Raw genomic sequence first — 19167 nt, 5'->3', positions numbered from 1 at the left:
CAATCGTTTCGGGCCATACCAATGTTTTGCTGAGTTTTGTTATTGATGTTGTTGATATGGTTGTGCAGTGACTGTTGTTTATTGATTATACATTGTTTCAAGTTGACCTAAATAAAGTTTTAAAAAAATGCAACTCTGGATATAACAGAGTTCTGGATATAATGGACTGTTTTTCCAGGTCCCTTGAATTCCATTATAACGAGATTATACTGTAAAGACATTTAGCATTAGCTTAAAAATGAATAGTATAGGTGAGACGTGGTCTGGTGGTAGAGCCGCAGCCTCTGCACCCAGAGGGTATGAGATCAAATTCCAGCTTTGCTCCTTGTGACCCTGGACAAATCACTTAACCCTCCATTGTCTCTGGTACAAAATAAATACCTATATATATGTAAAGCATTTTGAATGTGCAATCACAAAAAAAGCCCATCCCTTTTCCACTGTAGCGCGCTCGCATCCCCAGGGTCAAGAGAAGACGATTCGGCGCAACTCACTCAAGACTGAGCGACACTTACTCAGATCCTTGGGGTTCAGAGAGGAAGGTGGAGGAGCAGGCTTGTGGACGTTGTTATTGATCTTCCAGCGCACTGTGTCCCTCCCTTTGAGGGAGCCGGTCCGCACCAAGGGTGTGTCCAGTTGATCCGAGGACATGAGGCTCTGCCGCAGCATGTAGTGGTCTTCTTTGAACCCAACAGTGCGGCCTGAGGAGAAGAGAAGAAGCTGAAGAGCTGACATTCTAAGCTTGACCCTCAGGACACTGTCAATACAGCAGCTATCATCCCCACTAGCCTTTTCCCTTGGAAGGGGTGAAGCAGCACTGTGACAGTAAGGACCATCAGCATAGCTTCCTTGATTGGCATGGCTGAGCAGTGGCGTGGTAAGGAGGGGCGGGGAGGACCGCCCCAGGTGCCGTTATGGTAGGGACACCAGCATCTCTCTGCCTCCCCTCCCCCACGCCAGGCTCGTGCTCTCTCCCTCCAGTACTTCTTTAAATCTTTGCCAGCGCAAGCAGCTTCTATGGCCTGCTGCTCGCGCCGGCCTGGCTCCCCTCTGAAATCACTTCCTGGTTGCTGGGCCAGGAATTGATGTCAGAGGGAAAGCCAACACTGGCACGAACAGCAGGCCGGAGAAACTGCTCGCGCTAGGGAGATTTGAAGAGGTTAGGGGGGGAGGGAGGGCACGATTGCAGAGTGGGGGGAGGAGAAGGAGGGGGGTGGAGAGGAGGATGCAGGGGGGGGGGGCAACACTGCCCTGGGCGCCTTCTATCCTCACCACGCCACTGCAGCTGAGACATTAGAAGTGAGATTCTAACTGTACTCTTACATCTTCCCTCCTCAACTCCCTTTAAGGAGATACTTTTCATTTGGCATACACTACTCTGGTTCTGGGCTTTCCCTTGCCCTTTCCAAAAGGCCCTCAGGAATTATTTCTATCCTAGTTCCTATTCTGTTTAGTGGGCCCTTAAAGGGTCAACCAGCAGCTTCATTCCTTGACAGAAAAAAAAGGTAAAGCCAAAAGACTTTAAAACAAAGATACCTCGATTACAGCAGGGCAACAGTGCCAGGCAGGCCTGCAAATGAAGGAAAGAGATAGGTTGAGATTTTAGGGTTAACTCTCCAGCTCATCTGTTCAGATCATCCCGCTTAGGGTTACCAGATTTTCTGTTTGGAAAATCCGCGCCCCCCCCAGGCACGCCCCAGTTCCACCCATCCCTGCGCCGTCATGCTCCAGTCCCGCCCCCAATCCCACCCCAGCCCCTCGCTGCCTGCTCTCGTCATGCAGGGGGGACATCCGCGCATGCTCCGATGACCTCCTGCCTGACGCGATGTGGAGGAAAGCTTTTCAAAACCCGGACAAAGTGCCGGATTTTGAAAAGCATATCCGAATCCCCCCTAATCCTGCATTCACAGATACCTCAATGTTCTTTGGAGGAAGCCACCATTATGTACGCACTGTGTTGCATATCCTACCATCTTTCAATGGTAGCCAATGAGTCTCTTCTCTGCTCCCCTCCCCTCCCCCTACCGCCATGCAGCTACAAGAATTAAAATAGACTACACTGTGTCCTGTAGGCTTCATTACTATTATGAACCCCCTCCCCCCCCACAGTCTCTAAAACTTCCTGCTAGTGTCTCAGCAGGAGCAGAAGCAGTTCATAATCTGGAACCAGCAGGTACGAGGGGCCTGAGTGCTTGTGATCCGGGCACAAAGAATTTCGGATCCAGTCTCTGATTTTTTAGCACCCCCCCCCCAAAGGTCTTTCAGAGCCCACTGGTGTTTGTTAAGAACTTCACAGATCTACAGTGGGAACTCTGCCAAGACCTGCGGTGTGAGCAGTGGTGTAATAACGGTGAGCAGGGGCGGGGGCTTTCCTCCCCCTCTCCCCCGCCGCACCATGCCCCCTTCTCTTTCCTCGCACCTTTTTAACTTCTCTGGTGTGAGCAGCACGCTCACGTCGGTATCAGCTCGCCCTTTCTTGTCACTTCCTAGGTGCGAGTCCCGGAAGTGACAACGGAGAGTGTGCCGATGCTGATGCGGACAGCAACCTCGCACCGGGGAAACAAAAAAGGTACGGGGGAAGGAGAGGAGGAGGGGTGCTGCGCCCGGGACGGACCGCCCCTCTATTCGCACCCCTCTTACCATACCACGGGGTGCAAGGGAAAGGCACTGCCCCATGATACCTGTGGGGCCTGTGGGGACGGGCCTCACCTTGCAGCAGGCGCAGTACTTCCAACAAAGCAGCAACAGCAGGCCAAGGAGCAGCATCAGGAAGATGAGCAAGGGGATGAGCCAGAGGAATCCACCCGGAGGGCACTCTGAAAGAGGGAGAGAGAGGTTGTCACAGAGGAGAGGCAGAAAGGGAGGGGCTAGGAGACCATCTGAGTGCCAAACCTGAAAAACAGGGGGGGGCTGTCCCTTTCCCCGTACCTCTGTAACGTTCCTGGCTCGGACGGCAACCCCCAACCTGCTGTGGGAGTCTGCTGTGGGAGCCAGCATCAGCTCTTCCTCCGATGTCACTTCCTGGACCCGGGCCGAGGAAGTGACATCAGAGGAAGCACCAATGCTGGCATGACAGCAGCTTGGGGGAAGGGAAGCAGCACTTGGCAGGAGGGGTCAAGGAAAAAGCGTGTGGAGGGGGAGGGGTGGGGAAGAGGGCAGGGGAGGAGCTCCACCGCATGGGTGCCTCTCACCCTCGCTACGCCATGGCTACTGACAAATATGGGAAAAGCCATCAGTCTGTGCAAGTAGGAGACAACCAAAAGTGACCTCTCAGCCTTTGCAACACACAGAGATGGAGGGGTTTGGGGAGGGAGAGAATTCCCTCAGTCTGTGCTCATGAGATACAGGGAGCGGAATGATCCTATCTAGTGAAACAGGAAGAAGGCATTTTTGGAGGGAAGAACTAACAGTCCCTGTACCGAAAGACTTGGACAATTTTTGGCTTCACGGTAACCAGTGTGAAACAGCGGTTGGAGAAACCCCAATAACATTTTTGGATGAACAGAGGAAATTACCTCAGCCAATTTCTACTGAAACCCTATCTTGAATCAGGGTCAGTATAAGAGCATTAGGTAGGGTTACCCTATGGCTCTAGAAAAAGGAGCCAAAATACAAAATCTATTACACACCCCTCATTTTGGAAAGTACTTCTAACAACTCTCAGCTAATCTTTCAAGTATTTGTTACAGGCCTCAGAGTTGGAGCCTACGCACAGTTGTGGTATCACAAACTGAGATAATCAGTGCAGTGTTCTTGCTCCTGCTCCTGATATTATCTCTACTTTTTTTTGTAAAATTTTTAGTTTTTTTCTATCTATATTCTCAAACTTCATAAATATTCTAATAAACAATTTTTAAATCTTATTTTCAGCAGTATTTTCTTCACCGTATTTCTTCACCAGTGTCCACATATTCAACAATTTGTTAGCATGCACTTATCCAGCTGGTTGAAAAAAGATTGACAAAAAAAACCCCAGCAATCTTCAGTTTGTGATACCACAACTGTGCGTAGGCTCCAACTCTGAGGCCTGTGTAACAAATACCTGAAAGATTAGCTGAGAGTTGTTAGATGTACTTTCCAAAATGAGGGATGTGTAATAGATTTTGCATTTTGGGTTATTTAAACCACTTGGGTTAGTTAATTTAGGTTGTATTCTAGAAAAAGGAGGACAGATTAAGACATCCGGGCTTTACTTCAATTGAAAGCAATGGAAGAAAAACCCGGATGTCTCAGTCCATCCTCCCTTTTCTACACAACCCCTCACATACCTTCAGCCTTGTACCCCCCTTTATGCCTGGAGATTTCTTTCCTTCTTGAGTTTTGGATAATTAAACTCAACAGGTTGATCCCCTTCAACACCGGCTGTCCTAAGCAATCCTGTAAAAACACATCTAAGTGTTCAAGGACATATTGATGCTCATTTAATTTGGGGGGATGTCACGACCTATCATTTTGCTTCAAATATAGTTTCTCTTTGATGCCCTCCCAACTTTCTGCTCTAGGCAATCACCTACTCTGCCCAATAATTATGCCGGCCTTGCCTTGAATATTGTAGATGGGATTTAAAAGAAGTTTAGACATGTTTTATGAAGGAAAAAAGTCCATAGAAAATTATTAGCCCGGTAGACTTAAGAAGAGTCATTGCACGTTCCTGGAGATCAGTTATAAGAAATAGATCTACTTTTTGAGATAGGCATGATACTTGTGACCCAGACTAGCCACTGTGGGGGGCAGGATATTGGGCTCAATTGACCTTGGTCTCACTTGATATAGCTCGTCTTATGTTCTTATGATGTAAGAAAAGGAAACTAGGAAAGAAAGAACCAATACATACTGGAGAGGGCCAAGACTAGGACACTCAGAAGCAGCTGAAGCTCTGCTCAGAATTTCTCCCCTTCTGACACTTGCCTTTCTTCTTCTTAACAAGGACGGTGTGATTATTTGCAGCATCTGGATCTCCCTCTACCGTGTAGCGATATGTGCAGTCATCTTCTTCGTCTCGGAAGTTACAACGCTCATTCACTTCATCCACTGGGGAGAAGAGATGGAGCAATTAGTCAGGAAAAGGGAATAAGGAGCATGTACAACCAAGGACATGCCCATCGACCCACTCACACACAGCCAAGGACACACTCATCCAACCATATACAACCTATAGACAGTGGAAGGGAGTTGGGTCATTGGAGACATGGTCTAACCATTGGTTTGCACAACAGAGCGTCAGAGAGCTTGGGAGTGGAACCAAAAAATGGTTTATATGGCTTCTCCACCCTAAAGTGTTCTGCTTCCCTTGCACCATCACATGGCTAATCCCTAATATCTTTGGATATGGCCATGAAAAAGGAGTAATGAGCACATCACTTAATATTTGAATATTTAACAACATTTTGGAAATTTATATTATAATTTCACCATTTAAGGAATATTAAATTCAATTGAAATATATAATAGGGCATTCTTTTGGGATATTAAGGATTTGAATGCCAGATACTGAATTGTTTTCCATTATTAGTAATAGTAATCTCCCATTAGGAACACAGCATAGAACATGATACAGGTATTATGTGTACATATAAGTAGGATTTAGTGTGAACATAGACTATTGTAATTCAGTCTATTTAGGCATTAAGCAGGGCAGTCTAAAACAGGGGTCTCAAAGTCCCTCCTTGAGGGCCGCAATCCAGTCGGGTTTTCAGGATTTCCCCCAGTGAATATGCTTGAGATCTATGTGCATGCACTGCTTTCAATGCATATTCATTGGGGAAATCCTGAAAACCCGACTGGATTGCGGCCCTCAAGGACGGACTTTGAGATCCCTGGTCTAAAACGACTTCAACTGATATAAAATACGGCAGCTAAGCTTATATTCGGGAAGCGAAAGAACGATCCATGTTTCTCCTTTGTTGAGAAAGCATCACTGGCTTCCAGTCCGCTTCAGGATTCAATTTAAATGTGCATGCATTATCTATAAGCTTCTCTATGGAATATTTGATCCTTTAGTTCCCTTATATTGGAACCCCTTCAGATCTTGCCATTTGAGGAATACACAGAGATATAAACTTTTTCCCTTCTTTTAAGGGTATTAAATCTATAGGAAAGCTTAGTCAATCTTTTGCCTTCACGACGGTAGAGATGTGGAATGGATTTCCTGACTCCATTAGACTGATAGGCCAGCTACAACAATTTCGCAAAGCCCTGAAAACTCTGCAGTTTACAGAACGTTTAAATGGCTTAACTATAGTAACAAAGAATTGACGATAATCCAGCTTTTTTTTTTTTTTCTTTTATGCTCTCTTTCTTATGTACTCTAGTCTTAATTACATGTGAACCGAGTCGAGCTCCATTGGGAGATGATCCGGTATATAAATTGAAGACTAGATTAGATTATATACACAAGGTGATCGACTATGGCATAAATGGGTCTGCATTGAAAACCATCTAAAAAAAATACTAACTCTGTATTGTAACACCATTACAGAAGCTCATGTAAACTGCTCTGAATTGACTCCCCAGCTATTAGTAGCGGTATAGAAGCTTTCAAGAAACAACAAACCTTTACATCCACAACCAAGGACATAACCATAATCCACTCACCCACAGCCACATTCACACACACAGCCAAAGAGCACACCCGTGACTAGCCATATTCACATGCACAGCTAATTCCATAAACACACTGTCAAAAGGAGCAGCCAAAAGCTTAGCTACTGACACACCTCTGCACAGCCACATTCGCACTCAAAGCCAAGGACGCACCCAGCAAACCACGCGAAGCTAATTGTATTAATTTTTTAAATTTATAATCCATTTATTACTGCGTCTATGTGAATCTTACCAAAATTAACATAAACAAACAAACAAAAAGTTACATACAATAAGTATAGACAAATAGGACAAACAAAATGAAACGGAGGGACTCGGAGCCAAAACTAAAAACATCAATAAACAGTGAAACCAGCATCATAAAATACCAGAAATCTCATTCAAACTCATTGCAGATTACACTTCTTCCCCCCCCCCTCCCGTATTCGCGGTTTCTGCACTCGCGGTTTCGCTTATTCGTGATTTTTCTCACACTGACTCCTCCCCGAAATTACATCATCCATGAGTGCAGGGGAGACGTGAGGCAGAGAAAGAGCGCAAGGGGAACAGCTGGAATACCAAGTGCGCGGGGACCGAGAGCTGAACCGGGGACAGGGAACGGGCAGGGAGCCTTCCACTTACCTGGTTCTCATGGGAAGAGCTGGATGCTGCGGCGGCTGTTGCTGATGCTCTCCTAAAAGCCAGGCATGGTGCGAGGGGGCAGAGCGCTGCTGCCTCGTTGCCCATCTCGGTTTGCCAGAAATGAAAGAGGGGGAGGGAGCTGAGGCAGAGCTTGAGCTAGGAGCACGCGCCGCCGCCTGAAAGGATGGGTGGGCGAGACTGAGCCCGGCGCGCAAGCATGGAGCTTGGTCCTGCTCCAGAGCCCTGGACTTTTCGGCACTGTCAGTCGTTGGGGGAAGTCTGACCCCCGGCTCTGCAGAGGTTCTCTCCCATAGTACACAAGGAAGATGTGTTGGAAGTTATTTGCGGTTTCATCATTTTCCTGAGGGTTTTTATTTTTTTTTAAACTTTATTTAGTTTTTTATGCCAACAAAAAAGTGCAATACAATTTACATACAAATAATAATAATCAAATAAGCACTTATAAACAATCAGAATCTATACAAAAGATAAAAATTCCCTCCCCCATCCATCATTTCCATCAGGAATAATACCAAAACAAAAGATATACCCCTCTCCCGCTCCCACCCCCCTGGATGTGTGGGTGCAATACAATGGAAAATATAGATAAAGATAAAGGGCAACTATAACAAATCTACAAAAGACATCAATGGACCCCAAACCAATTTCAATATCCTATTATGCCCCAGTATGTCCGCATTCATTTTCTCATACTTATAGGTTAAGCATAAGCTCGCCCACCAAAAAGGAAAACTAAGGCGATCCCAATTCTTCCAATTGTGAGTAATCATTTACATGGCTATTCCGGTCATAATTAGGAAAAGCCGGCATTTATAGCGGTCCACGGGGGGCTTAATATGCAATAATGTTCCACATATAACTACCTCATACGTCGATGGAATTGATGCCTCCAGTATGGTATTAATCTGTCCCCATATTGACTTCCAAAAGTTAAGAATAAAAGGACAATAGCATAGCAGATGATCCAGTGTCCTTACATCAAGATGACAGTGCCAGCGTCTATTAGATTTAGAACTGTCTAATTTTTGTAGATTTTTGTAATTTTTAATAGAAAACCGTGAATAACTTATGAAAAAGTTATTTGTGGTTTTTCCGTATTCACGGATCCACTCCGCCCCTAACCCCCCGCAAATGCGAGGGGAAAAGTGTATACCTTTAGGAAAACCCTGCAAAAAGCACATTGCGTTCACCTTTTAAAAGTAGCTGCTATCTGTCATCATTCTGAACAACACAGATAGGCCAATGAAACGATAAAAAAAGAACTGTTTGCTCCACAAAAATCTATCTTCCTCAATGATGGTATGGATAGTAATTGCATACTCTTCAAACAAAGGGCATGACAAGGTTGATAGATTTTCATAAAAGAATTAAAATTAATTGGGGCATCATTCCATAGATCCTTATAGATTAAAAGGCTAAACTCTTCAGCTTGGAAAAGAGACAACTGAGGGGAGATATTTAACCTTGGTGGAACACACGGACATACTTGTAAAGAAATGCTTTTTGGCATTATGGAAACTGCGAACTATTACCAAATATTTTCACCCAATCTCATTCAGGCTACTAGTTCAGGCATTAATCCTGTCCAGTCTTGATTACTGCATTATAATCTATTTGGGATCTTTCAAAACAATCCTTGGAAGATTAATTAAAAATACAGCAGTTCGCTTAATCTTCGGGTTGAAAAAACAAGAACATGTCAGCCCTTATTACCGGCAACTGCACTGGTTACCAGTTGAAGCTAGAATATTATTTGAATTCGCTTGTATCTGTTACAAACTGTTATTTGGATTGTCTCCATCCTATCTTTTTTTGCATTTTGAATTGGATACACCGGTCAAGTTTACTTTCCGTACTTGTTTATTTACTTTTCTGAATCCTAAAAATTGCCGCTACAAGAAGTTTTTTTTTATAGAACCTTGGCCTTTCAAGCAGGCAAAGTCCAATCCTAGTTAGATGACATGATCCATCAAGCTGCATCATATTGTTCTTTTAGGAAACTAGCAAAGACCTACTTGTATAAAAAATTTCTACTTGACTAATAACCATGTATTTTATCTGTGCTTTTTACATATTTGAATCTCATCACTGAATGTCCAGTTCTCTTACTTGTAAACCGCCTAGAATTCTTTGAGTGTTGGTGGTATAGAAAATAAAGTTATTATATTATTATTATATGACTGAAGTCTACAAAATTCTGAGTGGTGTAGAATGAGTACAAGTGGATCGATTTTGTACTCCGTCAAAAATTACAAAGACTGGGAGAAATTCGATGAAGTTACAAGGAAATACTTTTAAAAACCAAAAGGAGGAAATATTTTTCCACTCAGAGAATAGTTAAGCTCTGGAACGCATTGCCAGAGGTTGTGGTATGAGTGGTTAAAGTAGCTGCTTTTAAAAAAGTCTGGACAATTTCCTGGAGGAAAAGTCCATAGTCTGTTATTGAGAAAGACATGGGGGAAGCCACTACTTGTCCTGGATCGGTAGCATTGAATGTTGTTACTATTAGAGGTTTTGCCAGGTACTAGTGAACTGGATTGGCCACCGTGAGGATGGGCTACTGGGTTAGATGGACCATTAGTCTGACCCAGTAAGGCTATGGCTTTGGCGGTATATAAGAATAAAATTATTATTATTATTACTAGTCTTTAAGCCCGTTACATTAACGGGTGCTAGAACATATGTGTGTGTCTGTCTTTATTTCTTTCTCTCTCTCTCCTTAGCCGCTTTTTTTCTTTCTGCCTTTCTTTTTCCTTGGCTGTCCATCACCACCCCTTGCCTGCTCCCCCTGTCCATTTTCCCTTCCTTTTACCTCCCCTGTGTCCACCACCACCCCTTCACTGCTCTCCTTATGCAGCAGCAGCCCTTCTCCCTTTGTTTTACCTCCCCCCTGTCCAGCAGCACCTCTTTCCTTCTCCCTCTGTCCAACATTAGTCCTCCGTTCCTTTTTCTTCACCCCCCTGTCCATCAGCATCTCTTTCCTTCTCCCCCTGTCCAACGGGTGCTAGAGTAGACTGTTTTTTTTTCCTTTTCTCTCTCTGTGCTTGGATGCTGTCTGTCTGTCATTCTTTCTGTCTGTGTCTCTCCCTTGCCCCCTGCCTGCCTGTATTTCTCCATTGCGCCATGGCTGCCTATCTCTCTGTGGCCCCCTTCTCTTCCCCGCCATGATTGGTGTGTGCCCCCAGCACACCCTTCCCCCCAAAGCAGCCCCGTTTCCCAATGCCCCTGCCCCCTTTTGTGCCATGCCTGCTCCATGGCCCCCTTCTGTTTCCCCCCTATGATTGCTGTCTGGCCCAGCAAACCCCTCACCCCAAAGCAGCCCCCTTTCCCTCTCCCCTTGTTGAGCCATGCCTGCCTGCTCTGTGATCCCCTGCCCATGATTGCTGTGTGCCCCCAGCACATCCCTACCCCCAAAGCAGCCCCTTTCCCTCTCCCCCTGCCTGCCTGCCATGCCTGCCTGCTCCCTGTGCATCAGCATCAGCATTTCCCTCCCCCTCACCTGTTCCTTCATAGCAGCATGCAGATAAAATGGTTCCCTTACTTCTTTGCTGGATTTTTATTTTAAGTTTAAAGATGCCGACGCGGCTCCTCTCACTTTCCTGCCTGCGTCGGAAGCCTTCTCCGACACAGGCCGGGATCGTGAGAGGAGCCACGGCGGCAGCTTTAAACTTAAAAAAAAAATCCAGCAAAGAACTAAGGGAGCCGTTTTCAAAGCCGCCGCCGCGGCTCCTCTCATGAGCTGCACTTATATTATGTCGAAAGATGAGAGAGGAGTCGCGGCGACGGCGGCAGATTTCAAATTAAAATAACTCAGGGCAGGGAATTTAAGGGACAGGATTGTACAGCTTGTGCAATTTGAGGGACTGAAGGGGACGGAGAAAAAGAAAAGAAAGGTGGCGCGAGCTGGAGCAAGTCCGTCCTGGGCCCGCGTCTGCCCTCCGCCGACAGCTGGCTCCCTCCTCTACCGGGCCCTCCAGTAGCTCACACTCCCACTCCCAAAGCAGCGGCGCGAGGTGGAGAGCAGGGAGGATGTGGTGACGTAAAACGCACGCATGCGCACTCGTGTTTCTGCGACGGATCAGGGAACACGACTTTTGAGTGCGCATGCGCGGCCTAGCATTTTATTATATTAGATTATTATTATGTTATGTTCTTAAAACATGAACTTTAAATTGGATCCTAAAAGAGATCAGTGATTGGGATCTTTAAGATAGGAGGAAATATGATGGAATCTGTTGGCACCAGTGAGCAACCTGGCAACAGAGTTCTGTACTAATTATAATGCCTTGATGTTAGTTTGCAAAAAACCTAAATATCGAAAATTACAGTAGTCTAATTTAGACTGTGAAGCACCATTGTAAAATAATTAAAAGACAACATTGATTTAAATCATTTCAGCAAGTCTACCATACTACTAATGGATGGTTTCATTGGAAGCATAGACTCAAGAGTACTCCCCAGGCTAGAAATGTGGCCAATTAATCTGAGTTTTGGTAAACATGATACTTGAAGGGACATTAAATGAGAATGAATGACTAAGCACAGGAATCTTAATCCTATTCAAGTTTATGACAAGTTGATTGTCAGTCAACTGAGGCAATGGTAGTTAAGCAAGATCAAAGTTTAGTCAAAGTCTCAAGGGTGGAACAATCAAATCAAAAGAAGAATTACCGTAAATGTCTTTGTCTACGAGTGATAATAAAACATTCAGCTTCTTAAATATCTGGCACATAGAAACCAAACAGAAATTGAATAGGAGTGTTGACCTTGAGGTATTCCTACTTTTAGTGGGCTAATTGTTGAGCAGGAAACCCTTATATGAACTTGCTAAGTATGTTTATTCAGATAGGAGGAAACCAGCACACCAAATATCTTTAATCTTCTGACTAAAATCTGATGATTAATAGTATCAAATGAAGAAGAGATATTTAGCAAAATCAGAAAAAAATGGATGAACACTGATCTTTGCATGTATATGCATAGCCAAGAACAATCTACCCAAGGACACACCCAGCTATGCACAATTGAATTTATATCCACAGCCAAGCATATATCCACCTACTCATTCACAGCCACGGACACACCCAGTAAAGCAAAATCACTGGTAAGGACCTATCCATCTACCTATTCACAAAGATATATTCATGTAACCCTGCCCTGTCTGCACGTGGCCACCCCGTGGACTTCAGCTAGCTCATTGGGTTGGCGTCTCGTGACCAGGGCTGATAAAAAGATGAATCTCTCAGTTCTCAAAGATCACAACTTCACAGTCTCTGCAAACTTGGGCGAAGGCCGAGGCAGGATAAATCCAGTAGGCCAGAGGAGTTGAAATCCCAGGTCTCAATCGCCATTCACTCAGAACAGGCACAGCCTCCTAACTGATGGAAATCTAGCCAAAGTCCAAGATGCAATGTAACAAATTGGAACCTTTTATTTAACCTGATTGCAGGTTTCAACTTAAATATTTACAAGTCCTTCAGTGTTGGCAGTCATCAGGTTCAAATAAACATTTCAGAACAGTCTAGCCATATTTCTTTCCTCTTAATTAATCATGGCAGTTAAGTCTATGTCCATCCTTCCCCTCGGAACAACAAAGAGATCTCCCTCAGCCCACAGGGCGTTGGCAGGAGAATGAGGATAACCAAGCCCTGACTCCTTTTCTTCTTTTTCCCAAAAGTTACGGTGTCATCTCTTTTATTTCCTTCCTCTCTGTCCTCTTTCAGGAGCCAATAGAAGTCTCCCTCAGTACACTGGACTCTGGTGGGAGAATCGGAATCAACCGAAAGCCAGGAGTCTCTGTCCCACTCTCCTTTTTATAATCTCCCTCCTTCCCTTCCATCAGGGAACAAGAGACCTCCTGCTTCCCTATCCATTTCACCTTAGTCTCATTGACTCTCTGAAAAATCCAGATGCTAGGGTCCACCTTAGCGTTTAGCACCCAAGAAAAAGATCTGGATGTCATTGTAGACTTTCTGCCCAATATGTGGAGGTGGCCAAAAAAGCAAACAAGATCCTTGGAATTATTAAAAAAGGGATGGTTAACAAGGCTAAGAATGTTATAATGCCTCTGAATCGCTCCATGGTGCAACCTCACCTGGGGTATTGTGTTCAATTCTGGTTGCCTTATCTCAAGAAACATATAGCGGAACTAGAAAAGGTTCAAAGAAGAGCAACCAAGATGATAAAGGTGAAGGAACTCCTCTCAGATGAGGAAAAATGAAAAAGGTTAGGGCTCTTCAACTTGTAAAATAGAAAGCAGAAGGGAGATATGATTGAAGTTTACAAAATCTTAAGTGGTGTAGAATGGGTACAAGTGGATCGATTTTTTTACTCTGTCAAAAATTACAAAGAATAAGGGACACTCGAAGAAGTTACATGGAAATTCTTTTAAAACCAATAGGAGGGAATATTTTTTCACTCAGAGAATAGTTAAGCTCTGAAACGCATTGTCAGAGGTTTTGGTAAAAGCAGAATAGTGTAGCTGGTTTTAAGAAAGTTTGGACAAGTTCCTGGAGGAAAAGTCCATAATCTGTTATTGAGACAGACATGGGGGAAGCCACTGCTTGCCTTGGATCGGTAGCATGGAATGTTGCTACTCCTTGGGATTCTAGAATCTTGCTACTCTTTGTGGATTCTGCATGGAATGTTGCTACTCCTTGGGATTCTAGAATCTTGCTACTCTTTGTGGATTCTGCATGGAATGTTGCTACTCCTTGGGATTCTAGAATCTTGCTACTCTTTGTGGATTCTGCATGGAATGTTGCTACTCCTTGGGATTCTAGAATCTTGCTACTCTTTGTGGATTCTGCATGGAATGTTGCTACTCCTTGGGATTCTAGAATCTTGCTACTCTTTGTGGATTCTGCATGGAATGTTGCTACTCTTTGGGATTCTAGAATCTTGCTACTCTTTGTGGATTCTGCATGGAATGTTGCTACTCTTTGGGATTCTAGAATCTTGCTACTCTTTGTGGATTCTGCATGGAATGTTGCTACTCTTTGGGATTCTAGAATCTTGCTACTCTTTGTGGATTCTGCATGGAATGTTGCTACTCTTTGGGATTCTAGAATCTTGCTACTCTTTGTGGATTCTGCATGGAATGTTGCTACTCTTTGGGATTCTAGAATCTTGCTACTCTTTGTGGATTCTGCATGGAATGTTGCTACTCTTTGGGATTCTAGAATCTTGCTACTCTTTGTGGATTCTGCATGGAATGTTGCTACTCTTTGGGATTCTAGAATCTTGCTACTCTTTGTGGATTCTGCATGGAATGTTGCTAATCTTTGGGGTTCCAGAATCTTTTGTTACTCTTTGGTTATTCTAGAATCTTGCTACTCTTTTTTTTAAATTTATTTATTTATAATTTTTCACAAATTGTTTAACAACAATCTAAAGAAATTAACAATTGAAAAAGAAAATAATTATATTAAATTATATATAATAATTCCACATATATGACTAATCAGAGTCCACATATTGAAGAGAGAGTCCATCACCTCCAAGGGAATTTGGATCTAAAAGAAAAGAAAAACTCATACAAATTACAGAGTGCGGTTGGATTTAACCATCTGTCTGGATAGAGGACTGTATGGATGGATCTGGAGTTCTAGACGCTGTCTTACCCTCTAAAAAGAAATTTAATTGGTCAGGGTCATAAAATATATATCTAACATTCTGGTAGGTAAGACAGCATTTGCAGGGAAAGCGTAACTGAAAGGTTGCTCCCATATTCAAAGTTAACTGTCGATAAGCCAGGAATTTCTTCCGTCTGGCTTGCGTCAATTTTGATACATCAGGGAATATTGAAACTTTGGAACCGTGAAATTCTGCATTCTCAGTCTTATAGAATAAACGGAGAACTGCCTCTTTATCCTGAAGAAAAACAAAGGTTACCAGTAAAGTTGCTCTAACAATTATTTCTTCTTGAATTGATGTTTCCAGCATACCAGTGAGATCCAAGTCTCCTGATACAGTCCCTTTGCTTTTCTCTTCTTTGGGAATATTCAAATAGTATAGCTTTTGGAGCGGTGGCATATTATTTTCAGGAAATTTCAACACTAATTGTAAGAAGGAATTAAATAAGTCTGTTGGAGTTTGAAATTTGGATACCAGAAAGTTCAACAGTCTAAGATTTAAATTTCTATTTGCATTTTCCAAATTTTCCATTTTTCTAACCAGCAAAGACTTTTCCTTCAAATGTAAATTCATAGAATCCTTTATTTCTGACACTGATTTTTCCAAGTTGTCCGTTCTATTGGACTGCTTTTGGAGTTTCTCTTCCAAATTTTTAACTTGTAAATTAGTATTCTGTGTTGAAGAAAAAAGTTGAGAGCATACCTTATGTATTGATTCAAGTCCACTCCAGATTGCTTCCATATCGATGACTTCAGGTCTTACTAGAGGAGGGGGCAAAGATATTCCGGGGATTACCCCATTAGCTCGCTGCTCCTCTGTCCCTGCTTCCTCACCAGCAACTGCTCCTCCGTTCTCCATTGTCGACTGCAAGAGAGTCGGCAAGCCGTGGAATACTTCCGGGGTCAGGGGTGAGTTCAGCAGCGTCAACGGAGAACTCGTCTCCGGCACCTCCTGCGCTGCCAACGGAGTCCCCGACATCCTCCCGGGCCGCGGAGGAGCTCCAGGACCCATAGGGCTAAGCGAAATCTCGCTCTCCAAGACCGAGGTCTGCCCCTCTCAGTCAGCGGATGTGCCCGTTCCAGCCGGTGTGACATACGCTGTAATTGCTACCTGTCTCGCCGTTGAAGTACCAGATGAGGCTGGAAGAACGCCTCTCTGTTTGCCTCTGCGCTTAGGCATAGTTAAGGTAAAAAATTTTAAATGAAATAGAAATCGCCAAAGCCAAGCAGGAGCAGCTTTCAAGGGTGACTCACTCCGTCGCCATCTTGGATCTCTCTCCCCGAATCTTGCTACTCTTTGTGGATTCTGCATGGAATGTTGCTACTCTTTGGGGTTCCAGAATCTTTTGTTACTCTTTGGGATTCTAGAATCTTGCTACTCTTTGTGGATTCTGCATGGAATGTTGCTACTCCTTGGGATTCTAGAATCTTGCTACTCTTAGGGGATTCTACATGGAATGTTGCTACTCCTTGGGATTCTAGAATCTTGCTACTCTTTGTGGATTCTGCATGGAATGTTGCTACTATTTGGGGTTCCAGAATCTTTTGTTACTCTTTGGGATTCTAGAATCTTGCTACTCTTTGTGGATTCTGAATGGAATGTTGCTACTCTTTGGGTTTTTGCAAGGTACTAGTGACCTGGACTGGCCACCGTGAGAATGAACTACTGGGCTATTGGTCTGAACCAGTAAGGCTATTCTTAAATTCTGTCTTTATGGCACAGGCATTTTTCAGAGGGTCACATTCAGTTTACATAACTACAGTACATTCAAAAACACAGACAAGAAAGAACACACCCATCCATTCATAACTACACTCATAGCTAAGGACACACCCACTCATATATGGAAATCACTTTCCCAAAGAAAGACACACTTACCTATACACAACCACATTCACACTTGACTCGCACCTTCATGCATATCCACCAGGAGAAGTCAGTGCAGGAAAGGATAGAAAAAGCCTCTTGAATTGCTACCTTTCTTCAGTTCATCCACCATATGGACCTTGACAAGACACTCTTTGCATTTTGCCCCTTTCTTCTCTCCAGTGCCCCAGGCCTGGCACTGAACACAGGTGCGAATATCCTCACACACACCCAGCAAACCCTGTGTGCCAGACAGAGGGATAGAAGATATTAGATCAGGCATTCCCAGCACATGAAAGGCAGAAGTGTTCAGCACGGCGGTGAAAAAACTAATGAGGGGTTGGGAGATAAAAGGAAAGGTGAGCGCCAGAAGGCATCGGAAGGCGAGCAGTATACAGAGTGGCAGGAAGAAGGTGAGCAAAGAATTGGGGAAAGTGGATGGGAGAAGAGGAGAAGTGAGAGCCAGAAGGCATCAGGAACAGCATAAAGCACAGCAAGGAGAAGGTACGTGAAGAACGCGGACGCGGGAGGGGAAAGAAAAGGCTTCAGGAGTGGCATGAAGGTGAGTGAAGGTGGGGGGAGAGCCAGAAGACATTAAAAAAGGAGTAGCCAGCACAGGGAGGGGAGTTGTTGATTTGGTTTTAAGATGGAGCTTGTAGGAAGCAGAGAAGAGAGAATGAAAACAGTTTAATGCTCCTGGGAAGAAAAGAATGAGATAAGATGGGGGACACAGAGGTGCAAAAGGAGAAAGAGTGAGTGCATTACAGAGCTCTGAGCTTGAGTCCTTTCTCCAGCCTCCCTCAGCAAGCCATTCCACCTGTTTGTGCTCTGATTTAGCTGCCAAGATCTCTAGATAAAAATACTAGAAGCAGAGGATTCATTTCATGTAGGGCTGTGAACATTATTAGCCCCCAGACTTGTACATATAAATTGCACGCACAGTCCATATGTGCATGGAATCCCTCATATATGAGATCCCAAATATCCCAGAGCCATGAAAATCTGTGAATTGCAGATACAAGCAGTTATCTAAAGCTACACCTTAAGTGGAGAGTTAATATAATGTCATTCCACCTAAAGTGGGAGAATATATTACGCACAGGAGCCATATACTCATAGCAGTGTAAATTTCTAACAGTTTATGTGCATGAGAGAGGGAAGATATGACATCACAATACCCCAGCAGCAGAATTAATGGGGAGAGTGTGGCACAGTGGTTAAAGCATGCAGAACCCAGAGTGGAATTGTCCAGATAAGAATGATGTGCAACAAAAAAAAGTGTCCTCCAATTCGTCTGGTTATATGAAGATCTTTATTGTTCAAACATCAAAATGACACATTCACCAACTCAATGACTCGACATGTTTCGGCCAACAGGCCTGCCTCAGGAGTCTTAAAAATCGTGAATAATGACATACGAAGTATGCTGGCACTAAAACAGATTTAGCCAAGAACCAATCAACATGGAGTGTCATACCGCGTATGATACAAGACGCACGGGATCAGTTCACAGCACTTGTATCATACGCAGTATGACGTTCCATGTTGATTGGTTCTTGGCTAAATCTGTTTTAGTGCCAGCATACTTCGTATAACTAGTGTTCTTCTGTCAATGTCTTTTCCATCTCAACACATCCTTCTCATTAACTTTTAGGGCGTCAGACATGCCAATTATTCGCCTCCATTTTGGCGATATATAACTTTTTTGGCTATGACTGTGGCTGTGGCTTCTTCATTCGCCCATTTATCAAACAAGTTTTTCTATTTTTTGTTTTTTGTATTTATTTATAAAGTGCTCATGCTTATACACTATATTTTCATAAAATTTTAAATGCTAAAGTGAAATAACTTATCTTAAAAGTCGTTGTTTTCTTTAATGTAATCGGATCAGGGACCTGTCAAATCCGATTACATTAAAGAAATCCGATTACATTAAAGATCCGATTACATTAAAGAAAACAACGACTTTTAAGATAAGTTATTTCACTTTAGCATTTAAAATTTTATGAAAATATAGTGTATAAGCATGAGCACTTTATAAATAAATACAAAAAACAAAAAAATAGAAAAACTTTTTTGATAAATGGGCGAATGAAGAAGCCACAGCCACAGTCATAGCCAAAAAAGTTATATATCGCCAAAATGGAGGCGAATAATTGGCATGTCTGACGCCCTAAAAGTTAATGAGAAGGATGTGTTGAGATGGAAAAGACATTGACAGAAGAACACTAGTTATACAATATATGTCAATGTAAAGAATACTGGCTGACACATTTACTTAGCATACTTCGTATGTCATTATTCGCGATTTTTAAGACTCCTGAGGCAGGCCTGCTGGCCGAAACATGTACATGTCGAGTCATTGAGTTGGTGAATGTGTCATTTTGATGTTTGAACAATAAAGATCTTCATATAACCAGA

The 19167-nt window shown here is 43.5% G+C and overlaps 1 protein-coding gene across 8 annotated transcripts in view; it reads right to left on the bottom strand.

Moving 5' to 3' along the window:
- ITGB4 (integrin subunit beta 4) overlaps positions 1–19167 on the bottom strand; it is a 159313-nt gene that overhangs the window by 61031 nt on the left and 79115 nt on the right. For all 8 annotated transcript variants that reach the window (XM_033962471.1, XM_033962470.1, XM_033962472.1 and 5 more), the window contains exons 16-20: positions 16858–16987; positions 4909–5031; positions 2710–2816; positions 1537–1570; positions 516–701 (exon numbers count right to left, since the gene is read on the bottom strand). In XM_033962471.1, coding sequence (XP_033818362.1) covers positions 516–701; positions 1537–1570; positions 2710–2816; positions 4909–5031; positions 16858–16987 — 580 coding nt within the window. The remainder of the gene's footprint in view (positions 1–515; positions 702–1536; positions 1571–2709; positions 2817–4908; positions 5032–16857; positions 16988–19167) is intronic.

This window comes from Geotrypetes seraphini, chromosome 10, assembly GCF_902459505.1.
Source record: "Geotrypetes seraphini chromosome 10, aGeoSer1.1, whole genome shotgun sequence".
Classification (NCBI taxonomy): Eukaryota; Metazoa; Chordata; class Amphibia; order Gymnophiona; family Dermophiidae; genus Geotrypetes; species Geotrypetes seraphini.
This window is presented reverse-complemented; position numbering and strand designations above follow the sequence as displayed.